Here is a 14,745-nt window from a genome sequence, read left to right as displayed (position 1 = left end):
TGGCTGATGCATAATGTGTTAAATAATGGGTGCTCATACTGCTCCAATGTTTTGAGTCGGTGCATCACTAATTTTAAGGTTTTGGTGACTCCTGACCATTCCTTTAGTTGCATCATTCATGCTCCTCAGAGGATGAATTCTTTTTATTGACACGCTCCTTTATCTTTCCTATGACATTATCATCAGGTCAAACTTACCTTTGTACAAAGGATATGGCTGCATTGCCACAAAATGTGCTGCTGATGTTCACTTGTCTTTGATTCCATTTGATTCCTTTCAATGTGGTGATTTAGTTACTTATATATCCTATGGTTCCATAGTATATTTGTTAAATATTTTGTTTAGAATAATTATAGTAAAATTTAATGTTAGTAAAAAATTGGTAGGGCTTAACGAGCTTTGGATACTGACGTTTGTTCAGAGCAAACCTTTATCAAATTCGAGGACGACTTCTTGTAGTGTTGTATAGAATATGTGTATTGTGTGGTACTTTCATGGAGCCTTGGTAGTTTTCCTGAGCTCTGACTCTTGATGCTTTTCTAATTTGGTCTGGCAGATAGCTGAACACGTTCTTACACGTCTGTGTGTTGACAAAAGGTTGGCTGGCCCTCATGTTCACTGTGTGAAATATGATCTGATTTCTCTAAATCCTTTACATCTTTGAGTTTTTTCACTGTGAAGTTTGCACTGTACACTGTCCCTGTGACAGGAAAGATTCTGTCTCCACTACTGTGAGCTTGTGAGCAAGTAATTCCTGAAATGGATTTGAAAAAACTCAAAAATGCATAATTGACCCATTTTTTTTTTTTCAAAGTAAAAAAAAAGACACAGTTTGTGAGAATTTCTTTGACAGTTTATAGTGTATATTTGAGATGTCTTCAGCCAAGGGTTGCTGTACTGTATGTATAAGTAACTTTGCTTAAGATCAATAAAGAAGCAATTAACAGCAAGTATATTAATGCAAAATATAGACCTGTATTGTAAAGAAAAAAAAAAAACGTAAAATGTAGGGCTAAATGAAAAGGCAGAGTGTGATCTTTGAAGAGATGAACTCCAGTTGTTATGTGTTGTTGTGTTGGTTGTCTATAACTGTGCGTTCACACCAAAAGCTGCCAGAGCTTCAAAATAGCTGAATTCACTCTAGCAGCGCTGCTGGTAAAATATTTGTGGCAGTGAAAGCAGCTCAAGTCGCTCATGACGTCAAATTCTGAATGTTCCATTATGCTTTAATTTAAAGGAGCCACAAAGCAGGTTACTGGCTGGAGCACAGAAATGTGACTTTGTGCATTTGCTTGAGTACAGAAACTTTAATGTTTGGACAATGAAAACAGAACAAAAAGTCTAAATATGTCTGACATTAAACATTAAACACACACAGCCTGTGTTGTGTTCAGGCGTTGTCACGTAAATAACAGATTTCAGCACTTGAATAGGCCGTAGCACAACACAGCAGCATGTTAAGTGGGCCAAACCCGAACCAATTATGAGCAAACATTTTAGATTTGTTATCCCCCCCCCAAAGCTGTAAACCTAGGGCAAACACTGTCAGTGGTTTGGGTTCGAGTGCCTACAGCGCGATTAGTTAAACTGGTGGTAAGGAGAGCAAATTAATTGAAGCTTTCCAGAACACAAAGAAATTGTATAAGTACGTGCGCTTGTCCACACTTGTGTATCGATTCAACATGGAAGAAGACACTCTTGTAATTTGTGCTGCCGTGTGGTACCTGCGCCGCCGTCAGGTCTGGGTTCACGATATCCTCCCGGGCCGTGAACAGCACGGGGAATATCATCGGCTGGTGCGGAAGCTGCGGCTGGATGGGGAGAGGTTCCAGCGCTACTTCAGGCTGAACATAGATCAGTTTGACAGCTTGCTGCTTGTTTTGAAGTAGGAACGAATATGTAGTAGGAACTAAAAGTTTCCGAGGATGTTCTCTGGGTTCAACACAAGAGATGGACATCTACATTCCGATTGGTGCCTGGTCATTTGCAGCTCAAATGCGTTATAGCTAATTTGCATAAAGTTAACCAGTCTTCAACTTTCATTTGCAGCTCAATTCACCAAACCGCTGCCGCTCATCACTTTTGCAGCCCAAAGCGCCTCTGGTCGCCACATGTCCATTGAAAATGAATTAGACCTGTCACCTTTGCAGCTCTGGCAGCTTTTGGTGTGAACGTACAGTTAGGCTGTGACATGCACTGAAATATCTTGCTGCATCTATGGCGCTGACACTATTTTCTCCAATTAGATGTGTCATTTTAGTCTGGTCAGAGACTGTATCCACATCTTGGAGTTTACATTTAATTTTTGTAAATACATTTGTTTGTTCTGATGTCTTCATATGTGTTACATTGTAGTAGGAAATGTTGCTCTGTCTCCACCTGTCTCTTAAGACAAGGCTCACACAGCTTCTCTAGGCAGCCAGGTCTACCTGTGTTTGCCAGTCTCTATGTCCAGGCTGTGATCACTGAGTCTGTACATAGTTAGTGTCTTCCTCAGTATTTTATCTGTTACAGCGGTCTCTCTCTCTCTCTCTCTCTCTCCCTCTCTCTCTCTCTCACTCTCTCTCTCTCTCTCTCTCTCTCTATAAATATATAGAGGGAGAGAGATTTGCTAAACTCTGACGCTAATGGCTTTTCATTTTTACTTGGACCAGACACTGGCTGTGATTTACACTTTCTTAAGTTAAAATGACAAACAGCAGGTCTTATTGGCTGTCACTAATTAATGCAGCCTGTGTCTGTACTCAGCCAGAGATCATTTGTGCAGGAAGAAGCTAGGGGTGGGCGATATGGATGAAAAGTATATCACGATATAGATGGTTCATATTGATCGATAACAATACTTATCAATAAAATTTTTATAACCTATTTAAAATAAGGACCAGGAGAAAATAAATAAATTTTAACACATTTATTTTAAACTCAATAGCTTTCTTCTGATTTCAATCACAGTCATCAGTCAAGGCACACGGAGGAAAATGTAATGTCAACACAGCCATTAGAAAACACTCAAATAATTGAACATACACAAGATGGTATAAAAACTAAATAAAAAATGAACAGTTTTCTCTTAACATCAAGTAAAGCTAGTAAATGCTTTCAGGCAAACATATCTGTAAAGATGACCAGCAGAACAGAAGACTGTACAGATGAGTAAGTGATTCACATAGCGAGGAAACCTGAGGTAGACTTGTAATGACATGTAACAGCAGTGGACATCCAGTAAAATGGTAAGATAAATTCAAACCAACATAAATTGAATTAAAATGCTTTCAGATGAGCAGATAAGAAATAAGAAATAACTGTAACAACTGCAACAGTGCTGGTATGCTGAACACGATCTGAATGATGAGTATGTATTTCACACAGAATCTGAATCTGCACACTGCCTTTGAATCGTCCCCCTCTTGAAGTCGAATCTTTTATTCCTCTCTCTTTTTACAAATCTTTATTGTATTCTTTGCATATTTCGCCCACTTGTTAGCGAAATTGTTAAAGAACCTCCATTACTCGCACATTTTAAATGTGAAAAGTCTCATTGACTGACCATCACCTGTGTGTATGCAGAGAAGGAGAGGGGCGGAAGGAGCGGAGCTGTGGAAACATCCAGCAGTCCGACATGCTGTCATACGTTTAAATAACTTATTAGACAGATATATATAGAGAAAGTTGACGTTTAGAGAGCAAGCGCAAATAAGCAACTCCACTTTAGAAACAAGCCCAAAAAAACGTAACCCGCGACTACCAATATTTGTAAGCGGACCTGTGTTCACACACGAGGATGGCGCAACCAAACCTGACAATGTTAGCTGTTTGCGTGACACCCTTGCTGGGTTACCAGGGATAAGTGAGTGTGTTCATGCAACCAACTTTGCACAGCCTAACTCCGAGGACTTGCTCGGCTTTCCTCGTGTTTTTTCCCGACAGAATACAGTAACATTATCGAATGTTATATCGAATGTTTTTTTCTATCGACGGCACATAAGTGTTTATCACAATACGATATGTTATCGTTTTATCGTCCACCACTAGAAGAAGCTCCACTCAATTCAGTTCAGTTCAGTTCAGTAGGCTGTGCTGGTATGTTTAACATGTGTTGCCAAGCACAATTACAACGGAAAGACCACGAATGAAACAATTGATTACATGAAAGACAATATTAATAAATATTATAAAATAGGTGATTAAATTAGTAAATTAATTAGAAAAAAATATACACAGTTACACTCTCTAACACCACTGTACAGCTGTGAGTGGTAACTCCAACAACTACATCTCACATCCTTTTCCCATCAAAATTAGCATGTGTATGCAGATTTTTCGAAACACAGGAAAACCCGTTATAGATGGGGAATAAACTGCTCTCCCATTGTCAGTAGACCAGAGCCTTTTTTTCTTCTTCTGGTGTGTCATGTTTGATTTCATGAACAGGTGGGAAAATGGGTCAGTAAACAGTGGAAAGCAGTATGGAGGCCAGTAAAAATGTCATGGTGGTTACTTATTATTTTGAATCATACTTATTCAGTCTCTCTCTCAAACTCAGTGCCGACTAAATTTTGAATGATGTTCGAGGGCTGCTTGGACAGGGATGGATGGTAATTTGAGGTGGTTCCTCATTGCATCGCACAGGCAAAGAGGCTAAAGTTGTGTGTGTTTACCTGGGTGTTGTATTTCCGCCACTGCTGATCGGAGCTGATTGGAACTGAGGCTGATACATACCCATGACTACTGCAGAGTCATTTGTGCGTCGTTTGAGTGAAAGCAGTTTGTAACCTTTCCCAGTAAATATAATTGCCAGGTTTTAGTGGGTGTTAGCAGGTTTTTTGCCTAGTGGGAAAGGGGCTTAACTGATGGCTTCACATCTGTTTCGAGAGTTGCACTCTTCCGATAAAGTCAATAATTTAAGCTTATAAAATGAATAGTTTTGAATTGAGATGAGTTTTTCGATCAAGAGGCTGTTCCAAAAATGGACCAAACTACAGTTTTTTTCATTGTATATGTATGTAGATACATATTCAATTAACGTTTAAGTATGGAATAGGAGTCAAATGTATAAGAATCACTTTTCGACTGCATTTTATTGAAAGCGTTCCCATGCACACTAATATTCACCTATTGTTCCGAACATGACAGTATTCTGAATTTCAAACGAAGTCATGTAAACAGCATATTCCATTTGGATTTTCTGGATTAGGTGGATTTAGCATTTTTCGATTAAGCCATGGGATATGCCAGTATTATTCAGGTTTTAAAAACATTCTGTACACATTCATGTACACAGAGCCTTTAGAGTATGCGTCTCAAGTGGGGTTTTTACTGCAGTTTGTGACACACAACCTGTTTAAACATTAGGAAAGACTTGGATATCAACAGGTTTTTGGATATGCTCAAATATCACCACACTGACCTTTTTAAGAAGGTGGTTAAAGGCATGAAAGAGGGAGGCTGCATTGACACAGTCTAACAAGTCCACCACCACTTGGACCACTATTTTTTATGCAAAGAAGCAAAAGATAAGCAGTTCCAGCTGTTGTATTCCAAATTATGACATGATAAACTTCACGTTAAAGCACATTTATCAGAGTATGTACGGCTGCATGTAAACAGGAATATAAGTGGAGTATTCATTTTCATCAGACATGTAAACAGCTTAGTAGAAATATTGTCTTTTTTGGAATAAGAGCAAAAGCAATTTTAGGGCATGTACAAGTAGCCATAGATAAACAGGGTTTTGTAGATAACAGGGGACAGCGGCAGACTCTTTCTCTAGGTTTTCTGAAGATTTCACAATCAGGTGAAGGCACACAGAGAATTTGTTTTCGGCACAGAAAAGTAGGTGTTCGTGTTTCAACAAGGTAGTTACCTGGCTGCCCAGCTACCTGTCTACATGGCAGAGACAGTCTACATAAAGAAGAATCAGCACACTGCTCAGTACACTCCTGTGGCTTTGCCTTTCAAAACCAAAGACATCTGGTCAACACAAACAGATCTCTGATCAGTGTGCAGCGTCCTCTTTCAGTCCGTTCCTCTTGTTCTTCTGTGACTGTTAAATTCACTACCAGATAGGCAGAGCAGCTAACAACCTGGAGTCAGGAGATACCATGATAGGTGCACGTGTATCGTAACTACTCATATGTACTCAACATAGCTAATGAGTTCTATGTCCCAATAAAATTCCCCTTAATTAAATGAATTAAAATAGGACTCTTTCAGTTAAGGAGAAGATGTGTGAGTTGTGTAAGTGTCTTAAAGGGAGGAATAATATTTTAGTTTGAACAGACCCTCAGCTTGGTTTCACATCATCATCACTGAACTCTGTATGACCTACAGTACCTTCACAAGCCCCGCCCCACAGCCATACTGTCTTTCTGTCAGTTTAGACATAGCATGATTCCTAAACCACCACTCCTGCTCTGCGTCCCCCTGAGCTGATGCCACTCTGGGTGACCACTCAGTTTGCATGTGGTCAAAACCAATTGTAATATACAGTATGGTGTCTGTCTAGCATCTTTACAGACACATGACATCCACTAATTCTCAGCAGCATAACTTGTGCAGTGTGTGCAGAGTACTGTGAGCTGTAAGCCACAGGGCATTATTCAGCCCAGTGTGGCTTACCTTGTCATTATAGTGTAGTGACTCAGTGTTCACGTGTGTGCAGTCTCTGTATGCGTGCTTGTGTATGCACTTGTGCACATGTCAGGTTTCAAACATCAGTTCAGTGGCCGTGCATCAATGAGAGCGTCTGCATACAGGACCAAGTCACATGGCTGCGCTGCCAAGAGGAAGTCCACATCAGACCAATCATCTCTGATCAACTCACTGCTTTATACACACACAGACTCTCACATGTTTGTGCGTCCTTGTGAGGACCCTCTTTGACATAAAACATTCCACCCCAACCTTAACCATTACAAGTAGCCTATATGCTTCACCCACAGAATGACTGAAAGTGAGCACTCATGAAATGTTTCAAATCCTTTTTATACACGACGACTGTGTGCTCTTAACTACAGTAAGTGCAGTAGGTCAAAGGTGAAGCAGGAACTGGCCACAAAAACAGTTTCTTCCCATCTGCAGGTGTCTTCCTTTCAACAAGGCCCAGGACCCCCACGCTGACACTGACTCCCATTTACTGTAGCTCCATAGACACTTCATGATACAGAAGTCTTAACATCTGTCACAGTGGGTTACATTAACACACATCTCTGAAATTTTTATGCCTCCACATGGGCAATAGCCGTGGCTGTAGGCATTATGTTTTTGGATTATCTGATGTCCGTCCTGCTCTGGTGAATATGATATCTCAAGAACAAGGGAATTTCTTCAAATATGGCAGAAACATCCGCTGGACTCAATCATGAACTGATTAGGTTTTGGTGGTCAAAGGTCAAGGTCAGTGTGACCCTGCGTTGATGGCATTTTTGTGAACATGATATCTTAAGAACACCTTGAGGAAATTTCTTCAATTTGAAAAAGAAGTTGAAAAAAGTTCATTTAGACTTAACCATGAACTGTTTAGAATTTGATGGCCAAAGGTCAAGGTCATTGTGACCTTGCGTTCAACTCATTCTTGTGGACAATATTTCAGCAAACCTGATTGGGGGTTTTCTCAAATTTCTGGACTTCTTGGATTCAAGAATTAATTGATCGATCAGTTGACTGTGACCTCACAAAACATGCTTTTGACCATAACTCGAGAATTCATATGCTCATTATGACAAAATTTTACACAGATGCCTAAAGTCAAAGATCAACTTCACTGTGACATCATAATGTTTTGCAAAATCACTTTTCTGACTTTAGGAACAGAGGGGGAAATATTTGGTCAGATACTGAATTGGTGACACTTATCTTGAGTGTCCACCTTGAAACTGTGCTGATTGTAAAGATTTTCTTTGCTGTCAGGGGTAGATGTGTTTCATAGACACTGATGTAAACTGTAAGTGCAACTTGACTGGTGCGCAGAGGCATACAACTGCGAGGCAGTAATTCTAGTTTGGATTTTCATCTCTGCATAACTGCCCATTTTCTCTATAAATTATTCTGTGACTTTTTGCACATTTCTTGGACAATATTTTGCACAGTCTTGCACAAAACTGTTATGCACTTCATTTTTGAATAGATATATTGTACTTATTTCTAATTTAATTGTAACTTTGTTGTATTTTATTCGCGTTTCTCAACCCTTTGAAGAACTTGCTTGTATTTTTTTTTCTCTACTACGATTATTGCTATGGATCAAACACTAAGGCAAATTCCCTGTATGTGAATTTTAGATTGTTGAATTTACCTGGCAAACCTATTTCTGATCCTGAGTGTACTTGGCTGCCACAGTGAGAGACTTTCAGACAATGATGGCAAGCATTGTGGATGTTACAGACATGTGAGTGCTCTCTGTGACCAATACATACACAATAAGAATGGAAATCCATGAAGCTTTCCTCTGGTGGCGGAAAGCAGTGGCAGAGGTAGCTGTATTAATATTTGTCTCTTTGTAAGAAATACATATTGCCCCTCTAAAAAGACCAACTCTGGAAGCTGTCTCATCATCATTCAAACGCATTCTACATTTTTTCTACATTTCCATGCTACTGTTCTTCCTGCAGGACTAGAATCCCATGTGATCTTAGTGTAATTCAGTCTGCTCTTCTCTCCTTTTTCATTCCATCCAGGCAAGGAGTCCTAGGCCCTCTGAAAGCCCCACCTGTGCCAGTGTGGTGGGCTTGACAGAGCAGCAGGATCCTCTGGCTTTAGAGACAATGTCTGATGGAGAGGTGCTGCCCCCCACAGTCCCCTTTACAAGGGGCTGTAAAGCCAGAGCAAGTCTACCTGTGGGCCGGTCAAGTGGTCAGACAAGAGAGATGCCGCTTGGTAGGGAGACATGCACACACACACACACACACACACACACACACACACACACACACACACAGATACATTAATTGCAAGTGTTATCATAAACTTTCAAGATTTTCTGATCCGAGTCCTTTGATATTAGGTATCTGATGTAATACCTAAATAACACTATGAACCAACAGCATTGTTAAAGGGAAGTGTTTGATTTGTACAGCGTATTAACTGTGGTATTGGATTATGTCAGACATGTTGCATTCAGATTGATACATGTGGCAGTATTATCACACTGCAGAGTCCTGTGAGACACTAAAGCCCTGTGTGTGTGTGTATGTGTGTGTGTGTGTGTGTGTGTGTGTGTGTGTGTGTGTGTGTATGTGTGTGTGCTCTGTTAGGTGTGTTGTACCTGCAGTATGGGGAGGAGACAAAGCAGGTCAGGATGCCCGCTGAGATCAGTAGTCGGGATGCTCTACGGGCTCTGTTTGTCACTGCCTTCCCTCATCAGCTCACCATGAAGATGCTACAGTCTCCCAACATGGCCATCTACATCAAAGACACCAGCCGCAACGTCTACTACGACCTGGATGACATCAGGTGAGGAGAAATTAACAATTAAACTTACATACACCAACACAGAGTTATTATTGTAATACAGGGTGAGCATGCGCCACGGTGTATGCAGCCTGTTCCAGTCGCTCCTGCTTACTTTAACTTTGTTTTCAACTTTTTTCCTCTCTTCTTTATCTTACTTGTTCTGTTTTTACTTTAGTTATTTATTAAGCTACGTCCTCTCTAATCATGCTTGTGTGGAGAGTTTTTGTTGTTTCGCTCGTGGTGGAATCGCTCCTTTTACTCTGCCACTCGACCGTCGCTCAGCAACACCGCATTGTTTACTCCAGGGATCAGCTGATGGAGCTGAAGCCGGCCGGCTTGGCTACGGTGAGGGAGGATATACCTGCTGAACTTTGGAGGAAAACACACCGGGGTTGCAGAGGGAAAAGATCGCTACGGCGGCGGAAAGGAGCGAAACACCGGAGACTTATGGAGAGGAAGACATTCAAGCCGTGTCTCCCATCTATCATCATGGGCAACGTGAGATCACTGGGGAATAAGATGGACGAGCTTACAGCGCTAACCCGGAGTCATCAGGAATACCGGGAGTGTAGCCTGATGATTTTCTCGGAGTCATGGCTACACACGGATGTTCCTGACCACAATGTTTCCACCGTGGGTTTCCACACTGTCCGGGCTGACAGGGACTGCACTAAGAGCGGTAAGCGTAAAGGAGGTGGGCTTGCTGTTTACGTGAACAACAGGTGGTGCAATCCTGGTCACATCACAGTCAAAGACCGCATCTGCAGCCCGGATATTGAACTGTTAGCTGTGGGCCTCCGTCCTTACTATTTACCCCGTGAATTCTCACATGCTATTGTAGTGGCTGCTTATATCCCCCCGTCCGCTAACCCGACGTCGGCATGTGACGTCATCCACTCCACAATAGCCGGACTACAGACTGCACACCCGAGTGCTCTCATTATAATCTCGGGTGACTTCAACCATGTCTCTATTAAAAAGACACTCCCGAAATTCACCCAGTATGTGACCTGTAAAACCAGAGAGGAGAAGAGCCTGGACCTGCTGTATGCTAATGTAAAGGACGCATACACCTCCACGTCCCTTCCCCCGCTGGGTAGATCAGATCACAACTTGGTGCTTCTCACCCCCTGCTATGTGCCTCTAGTGAAGAGGCTGCCTGTGACCACAAAGACAGTGAGGACATGGTCAGAGGACTGCTATGAGGCACTGCAGGGCTGTTTTGAGGTGACTGACTGGAATGTACTCTGTGAGCCACATGGAGAGGACATTGATGGGCTTACTGAGTGCATTACAGACTACATTAATTTCTGTGTGGACGGCATTGTCCCAGCAAGGACTGTGCGGTGTTACCCAAATAACAAGCCTTGGGTAACAAAGGACATCAAAGCCATACTCAACCTGAAGAAGAGGGCTTTCAGAGGTGGCAACAGGGAGGAGCTGAGGGACATTCAGAGGGAGCTGAGTGCAAAGATCAATGAGGCTAAGGACGGCTACAGGAGGAAGCTGGAGAGGAAACTCCAGCTGAATAACATGAGCGAGGTCTGGAGTGGTATGAGGACCATCACCGGTTACAGACCAACTAGCAGTGGAGCTGATGGTAGTGTGGCTAGGGCCAATGAGTTAAATCTGTTCTTCAATAGGTTTGACACTGCTGCCCTGGCCCCTGTTGGCTCTCCTGCTGACTGTCTCCAGCCACCACCACTTCTGACCCCCCCTCCTCCTCCTGATAGCACCTCATCCAACTTGGTGAGCCCCTCACACCCATCCCCCACTCCTCACACCTCCTCTGGCTCCCATGCTACCTGCCCTCCTCTCACTTTGGACTCCAACTCTCCCCCTCCTCAACCTGCACTCTTTACACCTCTACATGTTAGGAGACAGCTGAGCAAACTCCCCGCCGGTAAGGCTGCAGGCCCTGATGGTGTCAGCCCACGGGTTCTCAGAGCCTGCGCCGAACAGCTCTGTGGAGTGCTTCATCGTGTCTTCAAAATGAGCCTGAGCCTCCAGAGGGTCCCTGTGATATGGAAGACGTCCTGCCTCGTTCCAGTGCCAAAGATGCCGCAACCCAGCGGTCTCTCGGACTACCGACCGGTGGCACTGACGTCACATATCATGAAGACCCTGGAGAGACTTGTCCTGGAGCAGCTCAGGCCTATGGTCAGGCCGCACCTGGATCCCCTCCAGTTCGCCTACCAGCCCCGGATTGGAGTTGAGGATGCCCTCATTTACCTGCTGAACCGCATCTACGCCCACCTGGACAAGCCGGGGAGCACTGTGAGGGTCACGTTCTTTGACTTCTCCAGTGCTTTCAATACCATCAGGCCTGCTCTACTGGGTGACAAGCTGACGGCGATGCTGGTGAATCCCCCCCTTGTGTCCTGGATTGTGGATTACCTCACTGGCCGACCACAGTACGTGCGCTTGCGGCACTGTGTGTCAGACACAGTGGTCAGCAATACCGGGGCTCCACAAGGTACTGTCCTCTCTCCTTTCCTCTTCACCCTTTACACCACGGACTTCAGCTACCAGACAGAGTCTTGTCATCTTCAGAAGTTTTCTGATGACTCTGCTATAGTTGGATGTATCAGCAAGGGTGAGGAGGCTGAATACAGGGCTGTGGTGAATAACTTTGTCTCATGGTGTGAGCTGAACCACCTGCAGCTCAACACAACAAAGACAAAAGAGCTGGTGGTGGATCTGAGGAGAACGAGGACACCAGTGACCCCAGTTTCCATCCTGGGGCATAACGTGGACATTGTAGAACACTACAAGTACCTGGGTGTGTTCATAGACAATAAACTGGACTGGACTAAGAACACTGAAGTCCTTTACAAGAAGGGACAGAGCCGCCTCTATTTTCTGAGGAGGCTCCGCTCCTTTAACATCTGCCGGACTATGCTGAGGATGTTTTATGAGTCTGTGGTGGCCAGTGCTATTCTGTTTGCTGTGGTGTGCTGGGGCAGCAGACTGAGAGTAGCCGATGCCAACAGACTCAACAAGCTGATCAGAAAGGCCAGTGACGTTGTGGGGGTGGAGCTGGACCCTTTGACAGCAGTGTCAGACAGGAGGATGCTGTCAAAGGTGCGGGCGATACTTCAGCATGGCTCTCACCCTCTCCACAACGCTCTGGTCGAACAGAGGAGCACCTTCAGCCAGAGACTGATTGCTCCTAAATGCACCACTGAGCGCCACAGGAAGTCATTCTTACCTGTGGCCATTAAACTGTACAACTCCTCCCTCTGATGATCGGACTCATTTGGCTATTTATAAAACAAATCACACAATATAATTACTCATTCTTATTTCATTTATAATGCTACAACCATTTCATTGTATATTGTATATATTTCAGATTGTCTACTTTACTGTTTTTATTATTTATTTTACTTTATTGTCTACTTTAATATTTTATTTTATGTTAATGTCTACTTTAATATTCTATTTTATTCTATTTTATTCTAATGTCTACTTTAATATTTTATTTTATTTTATTTTATTCTAATGTCTACTTTAATATTTTATTTTATTTTATTTTATTTTAATGTCTACTTTAATATTTATTTTACTTATTTCATTGTCTATTTTAGTATTTTATTTATATCTTCATCTTTATCTCTTGTTTCCATTCATGCTGTANATTTTATTTTATTTTATTTTATTTTAATGTCTACTTTAATATTTATTTTACTTATTTCATTGTCTATTTTAGTATTTTATTTATATCTTCATCTTTATCTCTTGTTTCCATTCATGCTGTATTTCTATTTCTACTTTGCACGGAGCATTGGAACAAAAACAATTTCCCCCCGGGGATTAATAAAGTATTCTGAATCTGAATCTGAATCTGAATAAAATGACATACTATATGTATATACACCATATTCCTGAATATTTTATCATTAATTATTATTTTTTCTACCTATTCATAATGTCCACACATAAGTGCATTAGCTATGTTCAGTTGGAAGTAGCTGTTTCCGTAGTTGTTGTGTGGAACAAAGGCTGACAGGAAGTTCAGGTTCATAGAAAGGTCACATGCAGGACTGACCAATCAAAGGCTGCATTTTAGGACGCTCTGTGTGACGCAGACTGGGACATGTTCTGGTGCAGCTCTGATAACAATATCAATGCATCAACAGACTGTTGTGGGATTTCTTGGAAAATTAGTGGACAATGTTGTTTCTAAAGTGACCATCAGGACCTTTCTCAACCAGAAGTCATGGGTGGATTTCACCATCCATGACGCTTTGGAGGCCTACAGCTGCATCATAAAATGTCTACAGAGCAGTGAAGGAAGCTAAGCAAGGCTACGGGAAGAAGCGGGAATACTGGTTCCAACAGACAGTGATTTTGGAAATCTCTCTGGTTGAAGAGCTCAAATTTTCAAGACTAACACTACCAGCAGCTGAAAAACTGTTGTATCAGGGCTTGGAAGTCCCCACTGGAGAGGAGCATGCAGTTACTGTATCATTGCACAACATTAGGAGGAGCTTGAGGAAATTCAAAACCACAAAGGCAGCATGACCAGACGGAATACCTGTGCGTGCGCAGTGGTCTCTGTCCCAAAGAACCCTCATCCCATCTGTTTTCTTGACTGAATTGAGGGTCTGAGGACAGTTGATGTCATATACTGTACAGATTATAAAGCCTTTTGAGGCAAATTTTTGATGTTGGCCTGTACAAATAAAATTGACATAACTTGATTTGCTTTTGCAAATAAGTAGTTTATCAGTGTAATTTTTAAGGGATAGGGTTGGTTTAGAAAGTCTCAACACCTTGTTTGGTAACAGAAGACAGACAGGGTTCAACACTTACCTAAATAAAGTCATATTTATCAGAAGATATAAGATCCAGTAGCCAGTCAGCCAGTTTGTCCCTCTGTAGGACTTTACACACACACGCATACACACACACACACACACACACACACACATTAAACTGTCACTTTGTGTGTTCTCTTTGCTTCCAGAAACATCCCATCCCACTCCTGTCTCAAGGTTTATCATAAAGACCTAGCTCATGTGTTCAACCGCCATGCCAGGCCTGTCAACACAGAGGGAAGGGTGAGTCAGCAAAAACTCTGCTCTTGTCTTTACCCTTTATACATTACAATCAATCAATCAATCAATCAATCAATTTTATTTATAAAGCCCAATATCACAAATCACAATTTGCCTCACAGGGCTTTACAGCATACGACATCCCTCTGTCCTTATGACCCTCGCAGCGGATAAGGAAAAACTCCCCAAAAAAACCCCTTTAACGGGGAAAAAAAACGGTAGAAACCTCAGG

The 14,745-nt window shown here is 42.2% G+C and overlaps 1 protein-coding gene across 3 annotated transcripts in view; it reads left to right on the top strand.

The window, feature by feature from the left end:
• LOC126408955 (sickle tail protein homolog) overlaps window positions 1-14,745 on the top strand; it is a 162,944-nt gene that overhangs the window by 73,045 nt on the left and 75,154 nt on the right. For 2 of the 3 annotated variants that reach the window (XM_050074765.1, XM_050074766.1), the window contains 3 exons: window positions 8,676-8,874; window positions 9,252-9,450; window positions 14,423-14,516. In XM_050074765.1, coding sequence (XP_049930722.1) covers window positions 8,676-8,874; window positions 9,252-9,450; window positions 14,423-14,516 — 492 coding nt within the window. The remainder of the gene's footprint in view (window positions 1-8,675; window positions 8,875-9,251; window positions 9,451-14,422; window positions 14,517-14,745) is intronic. The other variant, XM_050074767.1, reaches the window with a different exon arrangement.

This window comes from Epinephelus moara, chromosome 21, assembly GCF_006386435.1.
Source record: "Epinephelus moara isolate mb chromosome 21, YSFRI_EMoa_1.0, whole genome shotgun sequence".
NCBI classification, from domain to species: Eukaryota; Metazoa; Chordata; class Actinopteri; order Perciformes; family Serranidae; genus Epinephelus; species Epinephelus moara.
The sequence above is the reverse complement of the archived record's forward strand: the minus strand, read 5'-3'. Positions and strand labels throughout refer to the sequence as shown.